At 38.5% G+C, this 26,216-nt stretch overlaps 1 protein-coding gene across 1 annotated transcript in view; it reads right to left on the reverse strand.

Annotated features, from left to right (window-relative positions):
* Positions 1-26,216, reverse strand: part of DNAH7 (dynein axonemal heavy chain 7) — a 240,346-nt gene that overhangs the window by 177,659 nt on the left and 36,471 nt on the right. Inside the window, exons 10-16 of the mRNA XM_038585215.1 lie at positions 24,883-25,002; positions 19,052-19,235; positions 18,268-18,447; positions 6,892-7,164; positions 6,009-6,136; positions 4,816-4,894; positions 959-1,183 (exon numbers count right to left, since the gene is read on the reverse strand). Coding sequence (XP_038441143.1) covers positions 959-1,183; positions 4,816-4,894; positions 6,009-6,136; positions 6,892-7,164; positions 18,268-18,447; positions 19,052-19,235; positions 24,883-25,002 — 1,189 coding nt within the window. The remainder of the gene's footprint in view (positions 1-958; positions 1,184-4,815; positions 4,895-6,008; positions 6,137-6,891; positions 7,165-18,267; positions 18,448-19,051; positions 19,236-24,882; positions 25,003-26,216) is intronic.

The following is a 26,216-nucleotide window of genomic DNA, read 5'->3' on the forward strand; positions in this document are numbered from 1 at the left end:
GATAGGAAGAGGTTGGGCTTGCTATCAAAGGACGTCTCTTGGCTGACCCGGCATAAGTCTCTTCACTTTGGAAACCTCAGCTCCTTCCTCTGTAATGTGAAACTGAAACCATGAAATCATTTATTCGGACAATAGCTATGGAGGGGCTCACACTATTCCTGCGTGTCAGGCACCACACTAGCCCATGGGTATAAATGGAGAAGAGGAATAAAGGAAACAGGTTTGCCATCAAAGCACTGACCGTCTACTGGCGAGATGCCCTTGACAATGAGAACATAGTGATCAGGTTAATTAATCCAGTGGAGACGTGTTCAAAATGTAGGGGAGGTGAGGAGAAGCAGAACTCAGGTCTGATGAGAAGAATTCTGAGAAAGTCAACTGAGTCCACGAGAGAGACAAGCACGTGTGCAGGCCAGGGGTGCGCTTGCCAGCAAATGGACAGAACGTATAAGAGAGGAGAGGTGGAAGGAGGGCAGGGATCTAAAAGTTGCTCAGGGTTGTTGTAAAGTCCAGAACAAGAAAAGGAGGAGATAGAAGATGAAGCTGAACAAGCAGATGAGGGGGAAAAAAAATCACAAACCATCTTATATGTTGGACACCAGAAAAGATGAGAGTTACTGAATGTTAGAGTGAGGACTCTGGGCACAATCCCTAGGTGAGTTCGCCCAGAGAGCTTTGAGGTCAACCAATAAAAATAACTCAAAAGAGTAGTATAAACTGTATAAAATAAACACTATTTTTAGTAATGGTCATTTGTAGTTAATGTATTAGAATTTTTCACCGTTGAAAAGTCAAGCAATGAAGCTGCATGGTCCAGTATGGCTACCATCTTCCACCAAGACTGATGGCATAAGAAAGCTTAAATACCTGACCTGTGAAACAGAGGAGCTGTTGTAAGAAGTCGAAACTTAAACATTTCCAGACAACGAAAATAACTTAAAATATCTATGATGCCAACCTTAAGGCCTTCTTGATATTGTTCCGTTTTCTCTTTAATGATTTTCCTGTGCTCATCAAAAATTTCGTCCATTCTTCCAAACCACTGGAACACATTATTATTTAACCTGATGTCTCCTGGAGAGAAGTTTGTACACTCAATGAGGAAGGCGAGGCAGTTTTTAGAATCCACCAATCTCTGGCCCAGTTCAACCATCTCAGTTGTCTCTACTTTCTGAATATAAGCCTGCGGGAAGACAAAGATTGCAAATGGCATTTCAAGGGACAGCTCAAGTCAAAACATAGGCTGTGGAGACACTTGGCATAAAGATGCATGAATTTGTACAGACTTGTTAGAAGTGAAGGCTCTTGGTTCAACATAGGAGACTGCCAACACAGCTCACTTGTCATCAGTCCCACGCACCTCTACACAACAGCAGCGGGGAAAAATAGAAAATACTGAACACATTAGGAGCCCCAGGAAACCAGAGAAGAATGCAATGGATTTCTGGGAGAAACGAGGCAGGGTGATATCATCTATTCTTTGACAGCAGCACTTTGGGACACCTGCTAGTGCCTGACACTGTGCCAGGGGCTGGCAATTCAGTGCGACAACCAACCGACCAGAGCTTTGCCCCCATAGGCTTTCTGGTCTAGTTGGGGGCGGGGGGAGGGGGCGGGGACAAGCATTAGTCTCATCACCTCCGTAACAAATGTTAAATTGCAAACATGCAAAAAAAAAAAAAAATTGCAAACATGCAGCAGACACCAGGACTACAACACTCTCCTTAACTATGAAAACTAAAACATAGCTAGCTATAGGCAAAATTTAACAAGAAATGTGCTACATCTGTATGAGGAAAACTATAATGCTTTATTGAGGGACATTTTAAAAGTTCTGGATAAAAGTATAAATATATGATAAGATGTAATATTCTCAAGATGTAAGTTTGCCTCCAATAAGTCTATAAAACCAGTGCAATTTCTATCAAAATTGCCACGGCATTTTAAAAAACAGAATTCATCATAATTCTGAAAGTCTCTGAAATGGTAAATACTTAAGAGTAGTAAAGATAATCATGAAAAAAATGATAGACACTAGCCAAATATGAACACATAATATAGACTTATTTATTTTTATAAGATGGTATTTATTTTCTCATGAGAGACACAGAGAAAGAGAGAGAGGCAGAGACACAGGCAGAGGGAGAAGCAGGTTCCATGCAGGGAGCCCGACACGGGACTCGATCCCAGGACCTGAGCCAAAGGCAGACACTCAACCCCTGAGCGCCCCCCCCACCAGGTACCCCTAGATGTAGTAATTTAAGTAGTTCTTGTTCTGTCCCAGGAATAGAGAAGGGAGAAGAGAGGTCAGAACTATATCTGTGTACTTGTGGGAATTCAGCATTGAAAAGATGCACTTAAAATCAAGAGCGGAAAAAATAATAATAATAAAATAAAATCAAGAGCGAAATGACGGATGACTTAATAAATCATATTAATTAGTTACTGATCTTGGGGAAAAAGCTAAGATTCCTTGTTACCTGGGAGAGATACAAAGAAGATATTACTGTTCAGTGAATACAGTAACTTGCCGCAGGGTAATGATTTTGTTTTTGTAAACACAAATCTGTGAGGGGTAGTGGTGAATGCACAGGTGTGTGCACGCGTATGTGTGTGCATGAGCACACGCGTACATGCACGTGTACATATGCACAAATAGCTCTCTCAAGGCTCTTTTTTTAATTTTTAATTTTTTTCAAAGCTCTTTTGATACATGTTAATTCACATATCTTAATATAAATGTTGAAGGAAATCTGCTTCCCTATTGAAAAATGAGAAGACTGGCAATGACATGTAACTACCTATATGTTCACCTTCCCTATTGTATACCCTACCCTCCCTGTCCAGGAAGTAAATGTTGCTTTTTTTTTAATGCTTTTAAAAGTCTATTTAATCTTCATTTCTCTGGTTTTCTCTCTTCATCTCTCTCTCTCTAGTGTTATTTATGCTTAACACTGTAAACATGTTTGGAAAGAGAATTCACATTAAACTTAAAAAAAATCATTACTCAAAAGAGAGAATTTATGGAAAAAGATAGACTCCTGCTTTTTACCTTGTACAATTCCATATTGCTTAAAATTTTACTTTTGTGATTAAAGGAGCAACATTGTCTAAAAGTCTGTCATTAATATATCATTCTAGGAAGGCTACATTTTATGTTCCAAATCCAAACAAGTAAGATGGGAACCATGGTGGTTTCCGCAAGTAACAAAATGTCTAACTGAAAATATATTTTTGTAATTTGGTTAATTAGATTTCTGTATAGTCAAACAACAGGATTTTTATTTCCCAATTTCGGTACTGAATACAGAAGTTATTTTGCCCTTGTGCAACTAAACTTCTCTAAGATACAGAAATATTAAATAACAGTTAATGAATCCTATTTGCTAATTCTGTTGTTATGAACAACAGAAATTCACATTAAATAACTCCAAATTTGTAAATATTTCCAGTGATGGCTAGGAGGGTAAATAAACAATATTGATATTCATTTTTCCAAAGGAATACAGTTATGGAATTCCAGTTATTTTATAATCATCCATGATCAAAGCATCACTTGACATCCTATGAAAACTGATATAAAATATAAAAATCTTCTAAAAGAGATTATGTACAGATGTGTGTATCAAATACACACACATATACACACACATACAAATTCACATGCTAACAACCCTAATCCAAGTACAAAAACTTTAAAGAAAATAGAATTCTTTTAGTTAAAGGCTGATATGTAGAAGTTGGTTCTAATAACTTTAAAAAAGTTTTCTTTAAATGAGTAATTTAAAGAATGTGCATAAGCATTTGAACTTCTTTTGTAACTTCTTGCCTATACAAAGTTTTGAATGATTTTACATGTTTTGCGGAGTTGGCTTAAATATTTTAAAATCTAAGAGGAAAACATTTCATTTTAGGTCTTGAGAATGCTGGCTGGAAAAAGAAAGTGTCGTAAAAGCCTGTTGTTATGAGAATGAAGAAGGAATAAAATAAAATGGTGATTAGCTAGTTGTTTTACCCACCATTAGGCGGACTTCAAGTACAGAAGAAACATGAAAAATGATTGAAGTGAGACTTACCTGTTATTTTAATACCATAAATCCTAGGCTCAAAACATTTTGGCAAACTACCACAGAAAATTTTAACATGTCATAAAAACAGCCTATAGGAAACAAATTATTAAAGATTAAATATTTGATTAAAAAAGTTAAGGATGACCTCCTAGCTCAGGTTACCCAAGACAGTCCTGGTTAATGCCTTTGAACATGGCAAGAAGTACTAATGATGTTCTCAGAATATTGGTAGATGGTTATGCTAACAGCTCTTCCAGTATCCATGTTTCACCTCCTCCTATCCATACCTGTGGTGTCTTCTCATTCTCTGGCCATGGGACTTGTTTTGGCCAATGAGATGTTGACCACTGTGATGCACAGAGACACTTGAAAAGCATCTGTACAACTGGGCTTGCTTTTGCGTTTCTACCATGCCAGGAGAACATACCCAGTGAGGCTGCTGGAGTTTAAGAGACGAGTGAAGTCGAGTCAAAATGCCAAAAATCGCACACTAGTCAACCCAGCTGAGAGCTAGCGAGACCCAACTGAGTGAGTGATCCAACTGTGACCAGAACCGGCCGGGAACACCCAGCCTGAATCACCAAACTGCAGATTCATGAGCTAAGAATGATAAAATATTATTTTAAGGCTCTTTAAACTTTTGGAGTGATTTGTTATTGTATTATCATGTTGATAATTAACTAATAACAGCTGGGGAGACAATTAACTTATACACATAGGACTTCTAAGAGTTTATAAATAATACCTTCATTTCCATTAGTTCCGCTGTATTTGGAGGAGTGCTAAGAGCTTTTTCAGCTATCTTCTCAAATTCATCACATAATCTGAAACACCAGACAAAATCAGTCTTACATAATTAAACTTTATACCTAAATACATTCCTGTGTACTATTTAAACGTGCCGCCATGTGAAAAATAAAGATGATCTTACCTATGTGACGTCTAAAGAATTAAAAAGCCAATTTGTGTCCATGGTCATTCATTCAATATACATTTAATGATCATTTATTACATTCCCAACTATGATGTTAAGTGAGAGACAGAGAAATGGAGAAGATATAATAACGACTCTCAAGAAGTTCCTAATCCTATATAAAAGCCAGGGCCATAAACAATCACTTCCAACCTACAATTTTAGGGGCTCTATCAGAGATTTAGTTGAGATAGCACCCAAAAAGTGGTACCGGTTTGTAGGTCTATTTCCCCCTTAAGAGTGTAACTTCCTTCAGCAATTATATTCATATTTAGAGTATAAGCACTTACTGTTGTGCCTAATATAAGCTTCCTTTCGGCTTTCATGCATCCTGAATATTTTTTGAATGATCTATGTTTTCCTGTAATACCATAACCATTACAAAATTTCTGATTATGTGGGGGGATTTTCCATGTAACCGATGCCAGAAAAAGAGGTTCCCGGAGCAACAGTAACACCAGTTGTTCTAAGACAAGTTCTATTTCTTGTCTAAATAGATGGGTATCCTGCTTTCTACCTTTCCACGAGTTTACTTAACATGAGCCAGTTTTCCTAAAAATCTCCAGGTTGGTCAACAAATAAGTTTTTAGTTAAGATAACATGTTATCACGGCCTTAAAGAGTAATTACACTGAATGAAGTTCCAAACTTGAGGGTCGGTTAGGACTGAGGACAATTATTGGGAAAATCCGCTTTGTGTACTGGATTATACAAACTTAAAATCTTAGTGATCTTAGAAAATGCTCATCTGATTTGTGCAAACAAAACTGCAAGCACATTTTAATACCGCCTTATTTCAGGCAGTTGGGTAGGCACAGTTGTGGTGAAAACCTAATAATAATCATAGCATAACGAAGCCAAGTAGGAGGGTCACTGATGACACCATTCTAATCCATAACTTTATTTGAAGGACAACTGATTCTATCTAACATCCCCCTGAAAAAAAAAATAGTATCACATAAATACCTTGTATTTACTTCCTGGTGATCTCTGAACATTTTAGCTATAAGTTTTCCACAAATAATTTCTGCTCGCTTCACCAAAGCTCTGATTAATTCCTCACAGTGCATCTCAAACATTCCTAAACGAACAGTCTGCAATGTTAAGTATTAAAAGTTTAATAAACATGAAAATAAAAGATTCCCACAATTTTGCCTTTCTCACAAGGTGTGTGTGATCTAACAAGATTCAGATTTTCTGTTGTTGTTTTTTTTTTAATATGATTCAGGCAGGATTTTCTAAACACTCATATTTTGCAGCTATCTTCTGGGTAAATCTTCAAGAGTTTGTTATCTTGGAAGCCAATTCTATTTCAGGACAACAACGGATATAAGAACTTTGGAGAATTGAGTTATTGCTAAATAGACAGTGGGGGATTTAAATGTTACATATTCTCTGTACAAAACAGTAATGTGTGTTCAAGGTGGAAATTTTGGAAATTATAAAAAAGGACAAATGAAAATCTTAAATTACCAGCCTCTTGCTGAACAGAAGTAATCACATTTTGGTGTAATTACTGTATTTTCCAAAGGATTTTTAAACACTAAAGCAAAAGAAAAAATTAAGTTCTTTGAATTTTTGAGGGATCAAATTATATAAAGTAACTAAAAGTTAGGCTTGAAGTACTAGACTTTCAGTCCTATGAGGACAAGAACCCTGTTTTGTCTCCTTCCACTTATCCAGGGCTTACTACCCCAACACTTGGCCCGTGGAGAGGCAAGAAATACTTTCCCTGTTGATAGTAACGGTCTGAGTCTTTCACTGTATGGTCCAAGAACACATCCTAATAAAACTGGGAAAAAAAGATCATTAGTTACAAAGAACAGTTGTACAAAAACAGATCATTTACCTTTCTAGATGTGTACTGTATCTCCTCTATTAGTTTTTGGTACTTGCGAATTTCTTGAATTATTCTCTCATAAGTATGATTTTCTTCGAGGAAAGCATCGACTTCTTGCTCAGCTTTTCTGGTGATCAGAAAGTTATACTTGTCATAGAGTCTGAGGTGTTTGGTAGGTTCCTCACTCTCTCTTATTACCACTTCCTTCACCTTGTCTTTGTGGGCTTCGATGATTTCATTCAGAATTACTGGTTTCAAGGTTGCTGGCTTAGACTTACTTTCCTAAACAAAGGAGAAAAATAACATTCATTTCCAAAAATAAAGGTAGTCGTATCCTTTATCTTTGTAAAAATGCCGATCTTACCATATATAGAGGTTTTTAAATTTTATTCATTTTTATTTTTTTATTGGAGTTCGATTTGCCAGCAAATAGCATAACACCCAGTGCTCAACCCATCAAAGTGCCCCCCTCAATGCCCGTAACCCAGTCACCCCAACCCCCCGCCCGCCTCCCTTTCCACCACCCTTTGTTCATTTCCCAGCGTTAAGTGTGAGAGAAAAGGTTGTTTTTTTTTTTTTTTACTCACAAGACCTTTTTGATTTTATAACCTCTATAGAAAGATATTCAGTTTAATCATAGCAGTGTATTGAATATCTGAGTCTCATATAACTTTTTTTGTTTTCCTTCAAGGCTACCTAGTTTTGTTTTTCTGTAGGGATCAAAGAACTGCCACTTGAAAATATAGACAAAATAAAAGAATATGAAAACACCCAAAATCCACATTTTCTTTGTGCAATTGTATATGCTTTATAAGGTAGTCCTTGCATTGCATTTTGTTTTTAAAAAGTCAACCAGCTCAGTGTCATATCATCATATTCTTTGATCACAGTACTTTTTCACCTTGAGGAGTAATCTGTCTTAGAACAAAGAAAGACTGTTAAGTCACTCATTTGTTGACCTTTGATCTTTGATTCTGTGAACAGCGACTAGAGTAGACTAAAATTCCTAGTTACAAAATGTGCATTCTGCTACCACCATTAGAATAATGGATCAGACAACAATTTTAAATAAGCAAACACATCTCAACAGCTTGTCTCCTCTTCTCAAATAAAAGGGCGAGTACAGGGGATCCCTGGGTGGCTCAGCGGTTTGGCGCCTGCCTTTGGCCCAGGGCGTGATCCTGGAGTCCCAGGATCGAGTCCCACGTTGGGCTCCCTGCATGGAGCCTGCTTCTCACTCTGCCTGTGTCTCTGCTTCTCTCTCTCTATGTCTATCATAAATAAATAAATAAATCTTTAAAAAAAATCTTTAAAAAAAAGGGCAAGTACATGTGTCTACATGGTTGATTATCTTGAATCAAGTTACACTTAAAAATGTAGATGCTCTACCCCCCCCATTCAGAAGGGATTTTTCACTGTGACAAACAAAAATTATGATCCGTAGTGGATATTCTACAGCATTTACTAGATAATATCAAAAGATTCCTTAGAGAAAAAAAAAAGATTCCTTAGAGATCTGGGTAGTTTATTCAGGTCTCCAGGGTGCATTTGCCTAAGATGCTCATATTGCTTAGAACTAGATGCTTCTTGAGAACTTTAGTGAATCCCACCACCACCACTCAGCCCTGAGCTCCGTAGGTGCTTGGTGCCATCTATTCCAGAAAACAAAACAAAACACAACAACTTTGGGATAAAGCAATCTATATTATGTACTGTATGCAATGTAATTATTGGATCAAATGCAAAGGTCATTAATATTCATTATGCAATGTTTCTTAAACATATTAACAGCCTGTCTGATGTCCATAGCCTATAGGTCTCTCTTTCTAAACATAACTGGATACCAGTACATCAGAACTATATTAGCATGTATACTTGTGATATGAATTCTAATCAGTTTCTATCAGGAGTTAAGGGGAATATTTTGTATGAGACAGTGCCAAGTGTTCCAAGGTCTATCAAAAGAGATCATAAGATAGATGGTGATATGCCTGCACTCACAGCATCTTAGCCCCTTGCACTTACCTATCATGGGGAAAAAAAAAGTGGATTTTAATTTCACTTTCTGTTTCTATCAAAGACTGTGATAAGAACAGCTCTACGAAATACGCTTCTGCAGTTGCTGTCAAAGGTCATCGAAATCACGTTCAATCATCTTACTCGAAGTGTCTTCTATATCACTTGTTTCCAAACCTAACTGATAACTAGCAAAATGTCCCTAGATGATTCTGGCAACCTGTCTCTGAGAACCAACTACCACCGTGAATCCGCATCTCTAGGAGCAAGAGGTGGTGGTGGTGGATTTGTATTTTTAAAATCTCACCAGGTGATGCTGACCCATAGGGTTTCAGAACTATTACCCTGTGTAGAAGTCCCCGTGTAAGATCTCTTTCTCTCAGAATCTCACAGCAGGAAGAATACCTGAGCAGTCTAAATTAACTGTTTAATTCCAATTAAAACTTGTCTTATTCCTTAGAAACCAGGAGACTCAGAGCCGTATTTTATAACCATTAAATCAAAGCAACTGTATTCATTCAAATGACGGTAATCCTTTCCTCTACTTTGAGCACACCCTGTGATTCTCACTAACGTGTTATATTTGTCTGTTGGGTAAGCTCCTTCAGATCATTCCTGAAAAAAAAAAAAAAAAAAGGCAGGGTATCCCTGGAGAAAGATGCAATAGAACTAATAGAACAAATAGAACTGAAGTTAAACGGAGGACAAAGTAAACTGTATTTCTCGAGAGACTTCTGTCTGTGGCAACATGAGGAACGGATAACCTGAAAATAGCTATCTAGTTCAAAACCTGTAAGTGTGCTGGGGGGGGAAAATGCCAAACACAACTTGTATAATACACAGCTAAGGAAGCAAAATAATAGAGCAAGTCTAGGGACCAACGTGAGAGAACATAAACTGAGAGGTAATCCTGTGCCCAAGTGAGCAGCTGCCCAGAGACTGCTGATCCCTGGTGGCCTAAGTTTTGCTCAAATGAGTCTCTAGCAAGACGGGCCTCTGTGCAGGGGTGCGTGGGGATGGGGTGGGGATGATGGTCAGGAAACAAAGCCTCAACCCTGAGGAAGGAGGAGTCATAATTTCTGCACCCCACAGAAAGCCAAGAACACGGGAAGGGGACACACAATTTCAGAATGCTGACGGGCGAGGGAACCTCTGAATGAGGGAGGAAAGGCAAGGAAAATATCCTGTTTTGACCTTGTCTTTCAGTGCAGAAGAAAAAACATGGTCACCTGAAGAATTTGTGACCTGCAGCGTGTTCTCATGCAGATTTGGGTAAACTAGTACATTGCCAGTGTGGCCTACAAAATCCGCTGCGAGAATTTCATTTAAAAATAGTCCTTCAGGGAGAAGAGCAAGAGGGCGGAAGAGCAGGGTCGCCAAATCACCTGTCTCCACCAAACTACCTAGAAAACCTTCAAATTATCCTGAAAATCTATGAATTCGGCCTGAGATTTAAAGAGAGACCAGCTGGAATGCTACAGTGAGAAGAGTTCGCGCATCTATCAAGGTAGGAAGACGGGGAAAAAGAAATAAAGAAACAAAGGCCTCCAAGGGGGAGGGGCCCAGGAGGAGCCGGGCTGAGGCCGGGGCGAGTGTCCCCAGGACAGGAGAGCCCCGTCCCGGAGGAGCAGGAGCTGCACCGACCTTCCCGGGGGAAAGGGGCTCGCGGGGAGGTGGAGCAGGACCCAGGAGGGCGGGGATGCCCTCGGGCTCCCGGGGACACTAACAGACACCTGCGCCCCGGGAGATGCGCCGAGCTCCCTAAGGGCTGCAGCGCTCGCGGCGGGACCCGGCGGGACCCGGAGCAGCTGAAGGGGCTCGGGCGGCGGCTCCGCGGAGGGGGCTGCGCGGCCCGGGAGCAGCTCGGAGGGGCTCGGGCAGAGGAAGAGGCTCCGTGCGGAGGGGGCTGCGCGGTTCCAGGAGCAGCTCGGGGGGCTCGGGCGGCGGCTCCGCGGAGGGGGCTGCGGGGCGGGAGCGCGAATCTACCAGCGCAGGCCCCGGAGCACAGGGCGCCCGGACACAGCCCAGGATCCCGCCTCCCCCGGGACAGGCAGAGGCCGGGAGGGCCCAGGACAGCGAGGACGCTCCTGCCCCAGCTGAGCAGATCAGCGGCCCCGCCCGGAGCCTCCAGGCCCTGCAGACGGAGTTCCTGCCGGAGCTGAATCCAGGTTTCCAGAGCTGCCCCGCCACTGGGGCTGTTCCTCCCGCGGCCTCACGGGGTAAACAACCCCCACCGAGCCCTGCACCAGGCAGGGGCACAGCAGCTCCCCCAAGTGCTCACACCTGAAAATCAGCACAACAGGCCCCTCCCCCAGAACACCAGCTAGACGGACAACTTCCAGGAGAAGCCAAGGGACTTAAAGTACACAGAATCAGAAGATACTCCCCGGTGGTTCTTTTTTTTGTTTGTTTGTTTTTGTTTTTGTTTTTGTTTTGGTTTGCTTTTTGATTTGTTTCCTTCCCCCACCCCCTTTTTTTTCTCCTTTCTTTTTCTTTCTCTTTTTCTTCCTTTTTTTTTTTTCGTTTTTTTTTTTTTCTTTTTCTTCCCTTTTTTTTTTCTCTTTCTCTTTTCTTTCCTTCTTTCTCTCCTCTCTTTTTCTCTTTTTCCCAATACAACTTGCTTTTGGCCACTCTGCACTGAGCAAAATGACTAGAAGGAAAACCTCACCTCAAAAGAAAGAATCAGAAACAGTCCTCTCTCCCACAGAGTTACAAAATCTGGATTACAATTCAATGTCAGAAAGCCAATTCAGAAGCACTATTATACAGCTACTGGTGGCTCTAGAAAAAAGTATAAAGGACTCAAGAGACTTCATGACTGCAGAATTTAGAGCTAATCAGGCAGAAATTAAAAATCAATTGAATGAGATGCAATCCAAGCTAGAAGTCTTAACGACGAGGGTTAACGAGGTGGAAGAACGAGTGAGTGACCTAGAAGACAAGTTGATAGCAAAGAGGGAAACTGAGGAAAAAAGAGACAAACAATTAAAAGACCATGAAGATAGATTAAGGGAAATAAACGACAGCCTGAGGAAGAAAAACCTACGTTTAATTGGGGTTCCCGAGGGCGCCGAAAGGGACAGAGGGCCAGAATATGTATTTGAACAAATTCTAGCTGAAAACTTTCCTAATCTGGGAAGGGAAACAGGCATTCAGATCCAGGAAATAGAGAGATCCCCCCCTAAAATCAATAAAAACCGTTCAACACCTCGACATTTAATTGTGAAGCTTGCAAATTCCAAAGATAAAGAGAAGATCCTTAAAGCAGCAAGAGACAAGAAATCCCTGACTTTTATGGGGAGGAGTATTAGGGTAACAGCAGACCTCTCCACAGAGACCTGGCAGGCCAGAAAGGGCTGGCAGGATATATTCAGGGTCCTAAATGAGAAGAACATGCAACCAAGAATACTTTATCCAGCAAGGCTCTCATTCAAAATGGAAGGAGAGATAAAGAGCTTCCAAGACAGGCAGCAACTAAAAGAATATGTGACCTTCAAACCAGCTCTGCAAGAAATTTTAAGGGGGCCTCTTAAAATTCCCCTTTAAGAAGAAGTTCAGTGGAACAGTCCACAAAAACAAAGACTGAAGAGATATCATGATGACACTAAACTCATATCTCTCAATAGTAACTCTGAATGTGAACGGGCTTAATGACCCCATCAAAAGGCGCAGGGTTTCAGACTGGATAAAAAAGCAGGACCCATCTATTTGCTGTCTACAAGAGACTCATTTTAGACAGAAGGACACCTACAGCCTGAAAATAAAAGGTTGGAGAACCATTTACCATTCGAATGGTCCTCAAAAGAAAGCAGGGGTAGCCATCCTTATAATAGATAAACTAAAATTTACCCCAAAGACTGTGGTGAGAGATGAAGAGGGACACTATATCATACTTAAAGGATCTATTCAACAAGAGGACTTAACAATCCTCAATATATATGCTCCGAATGTGGGAGCTGCCAAATATATAAATCAATTATTAACCAAAGTGAAGAAATACTTAGATAATAATACACTTATACTTGGTGACTTCAATCTAGCTCTTTCTATACTCGATAGGTCTTCTAAGCAAAACATCTCCAAAGAAACGAGAGCTTTAAATGATACACTGGACCAGATGGATTTCACAGATATCTACAGAACTTTACATCCAAACTCAACTGAATACACATTCTTCTCAAGCGCACATGGAACTTTCTCCAGAATAGACCACATATTGGGTCACAAATCAGGTCTGAACCGATACCAAAAGATTGGGATTGTCCCCTGCATATTCTCGGACCATAATGCCTTGAAATTAGAACTAAATCACAACAAGAAGTTTGGAAGGACCTCAAACACATGGAGGTTAAGGACCATCCTGCTAAAAGATAAAAGGGTCAACCAGGAAATTAAGGAAGAATTAAAAAGATTCATGGAAACTAATGAGAATGAAGATACAACCGTTCAAAATCTTTGGGATGCAGCAAAAGCAGTCCTAAGGGGGAAATACATCGCAATACAAGCATCCATTCAAAAACTGGAAAGAACTCAAATACAAAAGCTAACCTTACACATAAAGGAGCTAGAGAAAAAACAGCAAATAGATCCTACACCCAAGAGAAGAAGGGAGTTAATAAAGATTCGAGCAGAACTCAACGAAATCGAGACCAGAAGAACTGTGGAACAGATCAACAGAACCAGGAGTTGGTTCTTTGAAAGAATTAAAAAGATAGATAAACCATTAGCCAGCCTTATTAAAAAGAAGAGAGAGAAGACTCAAATTAATAAAATCATGAATGAGAAAGGAGAGATCACTACCAACACCAAGGAAATACAAACGATTTTAAAAACATATTATGAACAGCTATACGCCAATAAATTAGGCAATCTAGAAGAAATGGACGCATTCCTGGAAAGTCACAAACTACCAAAACTGGAACAGGAAGAAATAGAAAACCTGAACAGGCCAATAACCAGGGAGGAAATTGAAGCAGTCATCAAAAACCTCCCAAGACACAAGATCCAGGGCCAGATGGCTTCCCAGGAGAATTTTATCAAACGTTTAAAGAAGAAATCATACCTATTCTCCTAAAGCTGTTTGGAAAGATAGAAAGAGATGGAGTACTTCCAAATTCGTTCTATGAAGCCAGCATCACCTTAATTCCAAAGCCAGACAAAGACCCCGCCAAAAAGGAGAATTACAGACCAATATCCCTGATGAACATGGATGAAAAAATTCTCAACAAGATACTGGCCAATAGGATCCAACAGTACATTAAGAAAATTATTCACCATGACCAAGTAGGATTTATCCCTGGGACACAAGGCTGGTTCAACACCCGTAAAACAATCAATGTGATTCATCATATCAGCAAGAGAAAAACCAAGAACCATATGATCCTCTCATTGGATGCAGAGAAAGCATTTGACAAAATACAGCATCCATTCCTGATCAAAACTCTTCAGAGTGTAGGGATAGAGGGAACATTCCTCGACATCTTAAAAGCCATCTATGAAAAGCCCACAGCAAATATCATTCTCAATGGGGAAGCACTGGGAGCCTTTCCCCTAAGATCAGGAACAAGACAGGGATGTCCACTCTCACCACTGCTATTCAACATAGTACTGGAAGTCCTAGCCTCAGCAATCAGACAACAAAAAGACATTAAAGGCATTCAAATTGGCAAAGAAGAAGTCAAACTCTCCCTCTTCGCCGATGACATGATACTCTACATAGAAAACCCAAAAGTCTCCACCCCAAGATTGCTAGAACTCATACAGCAATTCGGTAGCGTGGCAGGATACAAAATCAATGCCCAGAAGTCAGTGGCATTTCTATACACTAACAATGAGACTGAAGAAAGAGAAATTAAGGAGTCAATCCCATTTACAATTGCACCCAAAAGCATAAGATACCTAGGAATAAACCTCACCAAAGATGTAAAGGATCTATACCCTCAAAACTATAGAACACTTCTGAAAGAAATTGAGGAAGACACAAAGAGATGGAAAAATATTCCATGCTCATGGATTGGCAGAATTAATATTGTGAAAATGTCAATGTTACCCAGGGCAATGTACACGTTTAATGCAATCCCTATCAAAATACCATGGACTTTCTTCAGAGAGTTAGAACAAATTATTTTAAGATTTGTGTGGAATCAGAAAAGACCCCGAATAGCCAGGGGAATTTTAAAAAAGAAAACCATATCTGGGGGCATCACAATGCCAGATTTCAGGTTGTACTACAAAGCTGTGGTCATCAAGACAGTGTGGTACTGGCACAAAAACAGACACATAGATCAGTGGAACAGAATAGAGAATCCAGAAGTGGACCCTGAACTTTATGGGCAACTAATATTCGATAAAGGAGGAAAGACTATCCATTGGAAGAAAGACAGTCTCTTCAATAAATGGTGCTGGGAAAATTGGACATCCACATGCAGAAGAATGAAACTAGACCACTCTCTTTCACCAGACACAAAGATAAACTCAAAATGGATGAAAGATCTAAATGTGAGACAAGATTCCATCAAAATCCTAGAGAAGAACACAGGCAACACCCTTTTTGAACTCAGCCATAGTAACTTCTTGCAAGATACATCCACGAAGGCAAAAGAAACAAAAGCAAAAATGAACTATTGGGACTTCATCAAGATAAGAAGCTTTTGCACAGCAAAGGATACAGTCAACAAAACTCAAAGACAACCTACAGAATGGGAGAAGATATTTGCAAATGACATATCAGATAAAGGGCTAGTTTCCAAGATCTATAAAGAACTTATTAAACTCAACACCAAAGAAACAAACAATCCAATCATGAAATGGGCAAAAGACATGAACAGAAATCTCACAGAGGAAGACATAGACATGACCAACATGCATATGAGAAAATGCTCTGCATCACTTGCCATCAGGGAAATACAAATCAAAACTACAATGAGATACCACCTCACACCACTGAGAATGGGGAAAATTAACAAGGCAGGAAACAACAAATGTTGGAGAGGATGCGGAGAAAAGGGAACCCTCTTACACTGTTGGTGGGAATGTGAACTGGTGCAGCCACTCTGGAAAACTGTGTGGAGGTTCCTCAAACAGTTAAAAATAGACCTGCCCTACGACCCAGCAATTGCACTGTTGGGGATTTACCCCAAAGATACAAATGCAATGAAACGCCGGGACACCTGCACCCCGATGTTTATAGCAGCAATGGCCACGATAGCCAAACTGTGGAAGGAGCCTCGGTGTCCAACGAAAGATGAATGGATAAAGAAGATGTGGTTTATGTATACAATGGAATATTACTCAGCTATTAGAAATGACAAATACCCATCATTTGCTTCAACGTGGATGGAACTGGAGGGTATTATGCTGAGTGAAGTAAGCCAGTCGGAGAAGGACAAACATTATATGTTCTCATTCATTTGGGGAATATAAATAATAGTGAAAGGGAATATAAGGGAAGGGAGAAGAAATGTGTGGGAAATATCAGAAAGGGAGACAGAACGTAAAGACTGCTAACTCTGGGAAACGAACTAGGGGTGGTAGAAGGGGAGGAGGGCGGGGGGTGGGAGTGAATGGGTGACGGGCACTGGGTGTTATTCTGTATGTTAGTAAATTGAACACCAATAAAAAAAAAAAAACAAAAAAACAACAACAAAAAAAAAATAGTCCTTCAGTCTGGAGAGGCCTCCAGAGCAACCATCAGGAGAATATGCAAGTTCTGGAGGAACCCACTTAAATTAAGGCCCTAAGGACCTCCCTGCGTGAGGTACTTACATGTATAAGCCCAGAATAATAAAGAAAAAACACCCACAGAAATAAGCCACCATGGGCAAGGGTCATATCAGCAAAGCACCTTTTATAGAGAAGTAAAAGAGTAACAAATATATGACTAAATACAAGAGACTATCAAAAGTGACCTGTGCGATTTGACAAAGAACTTAAAGGAATTCCTAGAAAATAAAAATCTTAAAAAAATTAGAAGCTCTATGATGAGGATAATATCCTCACAATGGATCATTTCACCATCACAATGTTGAGTAAAACAAACAAACAAACAAACAAGCAGGGGATCCCTGGGTGGCTCAGCGGTTTAGTGCCTGCCTTGGGCCCAGGACGTGATCCTGGGGACCTGAGATCGAGTCCCGCGTCGGGCTCCCTGCATGGAGCCTGCTTCTCCCTCTGCCTGTGTCTCTGCCTCTCTCTCTCTCTCTTTCTCTCTCTCTCATAAATAAAATCTTTAAAAAAAAAAAAAAAACAGGTCAGTGATTATAAGATGACTCCACACAAAGTCCTGGAAAGAATAAATGGTAATTGTTGAGGGATATGCACACAGGTTGTAAGTCTATCTTGAAATTTCAGCTTAATAACTACAAAATTCGAGATAGCGATTCTTTTGCCACAAGGTAGGAGAGGAGTGTGGGAACAGGGAAGGGCAGTGGTCAGCAGAAGAGCTTAAGGGTATCCATAATGATAGTCCACTTCTCTAGTTAGATTCTAGTACATGGGGGTAACTTTACTACCACCTAAAACTACACACTAGTTTCCTGGATGCTTTCCTATTCATATTTGTGAATGACTTCAATAAAAAAGAGGGGACCTGGGTGGGGTGGTTCAGTCGTTTAAGCCGCCAGCCCTTGGTTTTGGCTCAGGTCATGATCTCACAGTGGTGGATAGAGCCCTGTGTTGAGGTTGGAGCTCAGCGCAGAGTCTGCTTCACATGTTCTCTCCCTTCCCCTCTGCCCTTCCCTGCCCACCCCCTACTTGTGTGCATGCTCTTTCTATATAATAAATATTTTTTAAAAAGTAAAAGAAATAGGAAAGAATTTAACAAGCCACTGGACTTAAAAAGCTTGAAAACATTTTAAGTGAAGGAATTATCAGACATGCTTGTTTTGTACACGAGACTGCAGTAACTGCTGTTGAAATACCCAAGTTCAGCAAAGCTTTGCTAAATACGTGGCCAGAGAGAGAAGGGAAGTAGAATTTGGGATTGGAGAGTACAGAGATGCTACTACTTATGGGAAAAGGTATATGAGGAGAGTAATCAACTGGAGGACGGTTTTAGAGAGCTACAACAGTATAAGGGAGGCCTACGGCATGGCTTGAGTGCTACAGCAAACACTCATCAAATGTTTTAAACTGGAGCACAACTTTAATTCTTTCCCTTAAGAAAAATTTCAGTCCCAAGAAACTAGGTATACTCCAAGATCAGCTAATGGGAAAACAGTATTTTGTTGAATTAAAATTTTCTTATATACCAATTTTACCAAGCCATTTATATTCTGCAAGGCAGAGAATAGAGGTCTACACTTTTTAAAGGTTGTTTGAAATGAATATCATCATGGAAATTCAAGCTATCAGAATACCCTTGTTACTTACCCACTTGGAATACAATTTTGTCTCAACTCTTGGGACAAAACTGACAGCCTTAATCATGATGTCATAAATGTTCAGAAGGATGTCTGCATAGTCATTGAAATCAGGTTCAAACTTAATGGTGTCATTTTCAAGAATCAGCCTCATGATGAAACCCGGATGTTCATAAGCTCTAATAGAATCCTGCAAGAAAAAATTATACATGGATGTTAATATATTATGAACCAGGAGAGACTAAGCAGTGCACTGGTCCCAATTAGAAAACATGGGAACTCACATCTCCTCTTATGCCCTAGACGGTTAAGCCAATGAGGAGCTCTACTAAAAAGAGCAAGAATAATTCCCAGCTAGACGTGTTGGTATCTAGTATCCACCTGGCCTACAGATCAAGGAGTTCCAGAAAAAGGAGAATGTGCATAGCAATGGGGCTCTACACTCATACAAGAGCCCAAGAGAACATTCAAATTTCCAGGCCCAGGTCACATTCTAATAGGACTCTCTTCCAGAAAGAAAAGAGTTCCTTGCAGAAACCTTCCCCAGGCATCACGACCCAAATTTCCCAATATTTTTACTTCCCTTCACTAATCCTTCACCAACATGAATATAATCATGTTGAATCCTGAATCCTGAATATTCAGATTGATACTTTTTTTAAAAAAAATAGGTAAGTGATCTAAAAGTATACTTCCTCCTCTCCCACTGGAAAAAGTTCTTTAAAAAAAAAAAAACATTTTCCTTTTGAAAATAAATTAGTAGATGAATATTGGTGTAACTGCACCATACTTACTGGTGGTTGTGCTATTAAGTCTGTGAAATCCTGCATGGAGACCAAAGTGAGTTCCTGCAGCTGTAAAGTCATAAGTGTTGCCGCACAGTTGAAAAAAGATTCCAATTTGGCACTGCTGTCACCGGTTGGCAATTGTTTTTTTTTATTGCCTTGGTAATAAATATTCTGCACTTCTGGAAACCACCTTGGAAGCACAAAAGACTTTTAAAAGTTAATACTTCCAGTGAATCACTCCTTTTACATTAAGCATCAGCAGTAACTTCTAGACATCCAAAGGTCTTCCTAGAGAGGTACATTGCTAATTGACATGAGCCACTCTCTGAAACATAAGCACTAGCATATTTCACTTTTTCTTGGAAAATAAATTTTAATCACAGTCAATGGAAGATGACTCAACAATGTGATGCTGTGAGAAAATAAAAACGTAAATCTAACTCCTGAAACTCTGATTCCTGTACTTTTTTAAATAAAAATGTATTGGGGGATCCCTGGGTGGTGCAGCGGTTTGGCGCCTGCCTTTGGCCCAGGGCGCGATCCTGGAGACCGGGATCGAATCCCACGTCGGGCTCCCGGTGCATGGAGCCTGCTTCTCCCTCTGCCTATGTCTCTGCCTCTCTCTCTCTCTCTCTCTCTCTGTGTGACTATCATAAATAAATAAAAATTTAAAAATAAATAAGTAAATAAGTATTGGATATCACAAAATACTACTCACTGGTCTCCAAAATGTTCTTTGGGAAAAGGATTTGTTAATTTAAAGCTAAAATGCAAATTGCTGATTAAATCAAGTAAGTTTGTTTGGTTCAATCCACTTGGTACTTTCTGCTATTCTGTTTCACAATGACTTGAAACCAAGTCAATAAAATCAATTATTTTCTTATTCCCCTTAATGTGAAATCCTGAAAGAATGACTGTTTTAAGACAGTTTCAAATATGTATGTATCCTCATAATAAAAGGGTAACAGTAAATTCACATATAGATTTATAATGATAACAAGTCTAGTTTTCAGTTTATAAAACCACTAATAGTACAAAATTAAGGAATATTGAGAACTCTTTATAAGAGATATTTTTAAAAAGTAGGGTCTTCATATCTTTAGGAGTTCCCTGAATGCCCCAAGAAAGATCTAAATTTTAAATACATGTATTCATTTCTTTAATAAATGAATTAGTATCTACTTTAGTATCTACTATGTGCTAGGAACAGTATCATGGGAGATATAAAAAGATATATCATCTCTTATAATAATGAAGACAATGCATCATAGGATAAAAAACAGTCTTGAAGTCAAAGGATTGAGATATAATTTTCCATTTAACTAACAGAGAAGGATTTTATAGTGAAGATGGCAATTTCACTGAAGGAAGGAAATGAAAAGTATCAGAAGAAAAGAATTTGAAATAGAAGTGTGATAATAAGAAAAATAAGTGGATGAGTGGGGCTAATATGTCTAATCATTTCATTGTCTATAATAGAGATGATAGATTTCTTCCTAGAAAATAGGAGAAATAAGTGGAGGAAAGTCTGTGAGGACTTTTGCAGAACTTGGGAACTAAACACAAGAAGTTGGGGCAACCTCACTCTCAAAAATGAAGCTATGGCAAATCTTTTTGCTGTAAGGTGTCATTGTTGAGGCAATAGATAAAGAGGATGAGTAACAAATACTAAGTAGAGAAGGGCAATGCTATATTAAGAAAGGGGACCAAGAAACTGCCAGTTTATTGCAGTGACCAGTAGTTCAGACAAGAGATGAAATAGACTTGGGGCCATCAAACTGGAAAAAAAGACAAATTATGCTTTAAAAATTATCCAGTCATTGTCCCGAAGACATTTACAGGGCTCCCTATTATGTACAAAACACTTGGTACAAAATATTAGTCTGCAAAGTGCTTATAGGCACTTTGGAGGAAAAAACAAACACACAAGTACATGTTACAAAAGGAAGGAATGTTGCAAAAGAGGTATTCAAGAGGAAGAGATCACTTTTTAGGGGGAAACAACAGAGAATTTCATAGAAGGATCATTTGAGCTGGGTATTGGAGAACGAAGAAAGGCTTATCCAGTAATAAGCTGCATTAAGTACTAAAAACTATGTGGATCATAATATTTTGCCAGTAGACTTCAAGAGGTTTCATTCTGTTTAATTTCCTTAACCTTTTATTCAATTTGATATAATTATATATGCAAAGATGGTAATACTAAGAGTCACAGAGTTTAAGAGACTAACTTAATAATCAGAAAATTTTCCAAAAAATAAAAAGACCATGGCCCAGGTAAAGATGGATTCATTATTATGTTCTACAGAACATTTAAAGAATTAATAACCAATCCTTCATAAACTGCCCAAAGAGAGAAAAACAGAGAGAGGAATACTCCTGACTCATTCTATGAAGTCAATATTATCATGCCCAGACAAATACATCACAAGAAAAAGAAAACTGCAGACCAATATCCCTTATGCATGTATAACACAAAAATCCTCAACAAAGTAGTAGCAGACTGAATCCAGCAGCATATAAAAAGAATTATACTCCATGGCCAAGTGGGATTTATCTCAGGAATGAAAGATTAGTTCAATATATTAAAACCAATGTAATATACTAATAAAGTAGGAAAAAACCCATTATGATCTTAGCTGCAGAAAAACATTTGGCAATATCTGCGTAACAGAAACAATCAAGAAACAAAGAATGAAAGGGAAATTCCTCAACTTGATAAAGGGAACAGCTAACAAAATGACAAAACACTGAAAGCCTTCCCCTGACATCAGGCACAATACAAGGATGTCCACCCTCGCCACATCTTTTCAATACTGTACTGGAGATTCTAACCAAAGCATTTAGGCAAAGAGAAGACAAAAGAAACAAATGCAGATAAGAAATGAAGAAGTAGAACTATATCTATTTGCAGATAACACAAACTTCTATAGAAAAAGATATAAAGGTTCCACACACACACACACACACACACAAAAACTATTGGTGCTAATAAACAAGTTTAGCAAGGTTGCAGGATATAAGATCAATGTACAAAAAAAAAAAAAAACAGACTTTATCAAAATTAAAAAAATATTTGTGTCTCAGGGTGCCTGGGTTACTCAGTTAAGTATCCAACTCTCTCTCTCTCTCTCTGGTTTTTTTTTTTTTTTTTTTACTGTCCAACTCTTGATCTCAGCTCAGGTCTTGATCTCAGGGTCATGAGCTCAAGCCCCATATTGGGCTTCATATTGGGCATGCAGCTTATTTTTTTAAAAAAATTTTTTTGTGCCTCAAATCTGTGCCTATCAAGCAAATGAAAGGATCAACCACATAATGAGAGAAATACTTGTAAATCATGTACTGAAGGTTTAGTATCCAGAATATATAAAAAACTCTTACGATTCAAAAATAAAAATACTAATCAATACAAAGTAAGCAACTATCTGAATAGACACATCCAAATAAGACAAATACATGAATAAGCATATAAAAAGATGCTCAACATAGTCATTAGAGAAATGCAAATCAAGCCCACAATAAGATAGAACTTCACCTCTACTAGGATGACTGTATATAATCAGAAAGATGGACAATAACAAGTACAAACAGGATGTAGAGAAAGTGGAACCGTCATATATTGTTGATAGGAACGTAAAATCTTACAGACCTTTTAGGGAACAAATATGGTAGTTCCTCAAAAAGTCAAACACGGAGCTATTACATAACCCAACAATTCTACTCCTAGATATATACCCAGGAGGACTGAAAACACACGTTCATACCGATGTTCATTGCACTATGCATTATTCCTAATAGGCAAAGAGTAGCAACAACACAAATGTCCAGCTACTGGTGAACGGATAAGCAAAATATGTTAGCTCCATATGATGAAATATTTGGCCATGAGAAGGAATAAAGTACTGATACAGGCTATAACATGGATGAACCTTGAGAACATTGTCCTTAGTGTAAGAAGATAGACATAAATGTATACATATTATGTAATCCCTCTGAGATGAAACATTCAGAATGGGTACGGAAAGTATGTTAGTGATTGTCAGGGCACGTGGGAGGGGGAATCAGGAGTGTCTGATAACAGAGAAAGTGTTTCTTTTGGGCGGTGATAGAATTAGTGATGATTATCGCAAAACATAAGCCACTGAAATGTACACAAGAAAGTGGTGAATTTTATGGTAAGTAAGTTATATCTCAATTTTAAAAAATAGTTAGCAATCTACTGATTATGGCTAGCGACAGGCTAAGGGTGGTCAAGATGTAGATGACAACAAACAGAAAAAGTCACAAAGTTTTTTCAGCTTAGCCTGGGAATGGTCCAGAACAGGAAGAGAGATGCTGATATTCAGGTGGCATTCAACTGGAGATATGCAGTATGAAATTAGTAACAAGGGCCTAGAGCTCAAAAAAACGTAAGACCTTGAGACAGAAAAGACAGTGGAGATCATGACATTGTCATGAGTGTAAGTAAAGAAGACAAAGGAGCAAACACTTGAGAGGCCCCCACTCTTGGGGATGGTAAGAACATGGAACCTAGAAAACAGATTTCCAGAATGCAGGGGTGATAAACCATAGCAACTGCTGAGTCGATGCGGAGGGTGATTACGGAGAGAGGGTATTTGGGTTTGGGGCAGATACCATAACCATTTACTAATCCTTTCCCCACTGTGAGGAGCTGATCTGCGGTCTTTTAGCCATGATAAACACATTCTGGTTCACTACTGGAAGTATAGACACAGTGTTCTTCCCCTAGAATCAATCAGGAAGCATCAAGAGCCACAGCTAATCAATTTACAACTCTCAGCAAAACTTTTCAATAAAGGTTTGACCTCTACTCTGCACCCGTGATGCCCAATTGACCAAAATTTACAGTGGTAATATATTCCTGGGGTATAACCCTGAGGTTATAGATCAAGAAAATTTATTTGTATTCTGTCTTTAAGAGGTCATTTTCTTCCCTGTAATTAGTTATGGGGTTTCATTCTATCCCCCTCATCTATTTGTTTATGTTAACTAAATACTAGAATTAAAGGAAATTCTAAAGCTCTTTCAAGTAATGTCAGAAAAAGAATTTGATTCTGACATAATGGAGAAGAAAAAAAGATAAAGGAAAGATTCAGCCTTAAACTATGAAGATGTATCTCCAACTTTTGGAAAACATGAAGCCATGCTGGAGTTACATGACCTCTGTTACCTGCGATTTGAGCTCATTTTAATGTCCTATTTATAATAACCCATGATAGAGAAAGTTTTCCTGTATTGTTTCAGAGCATATTGTCTGGTACCTACATCAATAATTATCAAGTGTGGCTATTCCATTTTTAAGGATCAATCTGAGACGTTTAACTACCATTTGATAAGTCTAACCTCTCAGTGCAATTGTAAACTCCTTTAAAGAATATAGATCACCCCAATTGTGCTTTAACTATTCTTCATCCCCCATCCAAAAGCAAAATGAGAGAGGTATAGTGCCTTAAATGTATTACTAGATGTCAAATATCTAATAAATGGATAAGTTGATGATCATTCTCCCAACAGTATCCAACCCCACTCTTAGAAAAGTAGAAACCAGACATTGAGAGGAAAAAAAAAAAAAACACTATAATTATTTTAGTTCCTGCACAATCTACGCTGTGTAGAACATTCGGATAGGCCATACAGACCAACTCCGTTAAAGATATTATACTTAATTCTTGAACAGAAATAATTACAAACTTATTAAAATAGGATTTTCTTTAAAAATAAAATAAAATAGGATTTTCTAAATGCAGCTAAAATATAGTTCCCCACAAGAACATTTTTAAAATTGTGTTTTCCTCCATGAAATTTCAAAACTTTACATTTTAAGTAGAGTCTCTTTAGCAGATTCCATGTGTTTCATGACAATGGTGTGAAATGCTGACAGCTCTAATGCATCCTGGCGGTTATGAAACTCTTCTATATCAACTAAACGTAGTTTTCTGCAAGACATAAAAAAATAAGCAATAATTAAGGCAGGAGATTTCTTTGCTTTTAATCTTTTTGTTAACTGGTCTCCTCGAAAATATGATATTCCTAGGTTATATCATTAAAATGCTTATTTAATAAAATTAAATATTTAAGAACATGAAATTTTAAAAATAATTTTAATTTTTTAACTAATGTAATTAGATTTGATAAGGACACAGTATAAATTATGAAGCATTCTTGTGAAGTAGAACAAAATCGAAATAACGGATTTGATAGATAATTTAGATAGATTTTTGCTTTCAAGTTGGAACAATTGCAATAGGAAAAGATAAATCTCAAAGCTTGGAAGCCTCGCTACTCCTAAAACAAAAATTGTACCCACTCTAAAAAGAAAGCAATCTTGCATTTTAGGGCGCTGTGGGGTGGGGGAGACCTCACACTTAATTAAGACCTATTGTATCACAATCTTATGATCCTGTCTGGTTTTGTTGTTGTCTTGGGTTTTTTTGTTTTGTTTTGTTTTGTTTAAGAAAACACAGTGCTTACTCTAGTCAACAGCTTTCCATTCAACTTCTTTTCTGACTACAATGCTATGGATCTTTGTTATATACATGGTTTACACATTTAAGACGTTTCTGTTGGGGGCTCCACACTGGGTGTGGAGCCTACTTAAAAAAATTAATAAAAGAATTTTCTGTTGGGAATACTGGACGAGCACATGGAAAAGAGGAAACTGAACCCTAATCTTACACCACACACAAAAATTAACTCAAAATGGATTAATGACTTGAATAGAAGACCTGAAACCATAGAAGTCCTAGAAGAAAACATAGGCAGTAAGCTCCTGGACATGAGTGTTGGCAATGATTTTTTTGGATCTGATGCCAAAAGCAAAAAATAAACAAGTGTGACTACATCAAACTAAAATGCTTCTGCACAGCCAAATCAACCATTAACAAAATGAAAAGGCATCCTACTTACTGAATGGGAGAAAATATTTGCAAATCATATACTAAGAAGGGGTTAATATTAAAAATTTATAAAGAACACGTACAACTCAGTAGAAAAAAAATCCGATTAAAAAGTGGGCAGAGGATTTGAATCAACAGTTTTCCAAGAAGGTACAAAGATGGCCAACAGGTATATATGAAAAGATGTTCACATCACTAATTATCAGGGAAATACAAATCAAACCAAAATGAGATTATCATCGCACACCTGCTAG

Source organism: Canis lupus, chromosome 37 (genome assembly GCF_011100685.1).
Source record: "Canis lupus familiaris isolate Mischka breed German Shepherd chromosome 37, alternate assembly UU_Cfam_GSD_1.0, whole genome shotgun sequence".
Taxonomy (NCBI): Eukaryota; Metazoa; Chordata; class Mammalia; order Carnivora; family Canidae; genus Canis; species Canis lupus.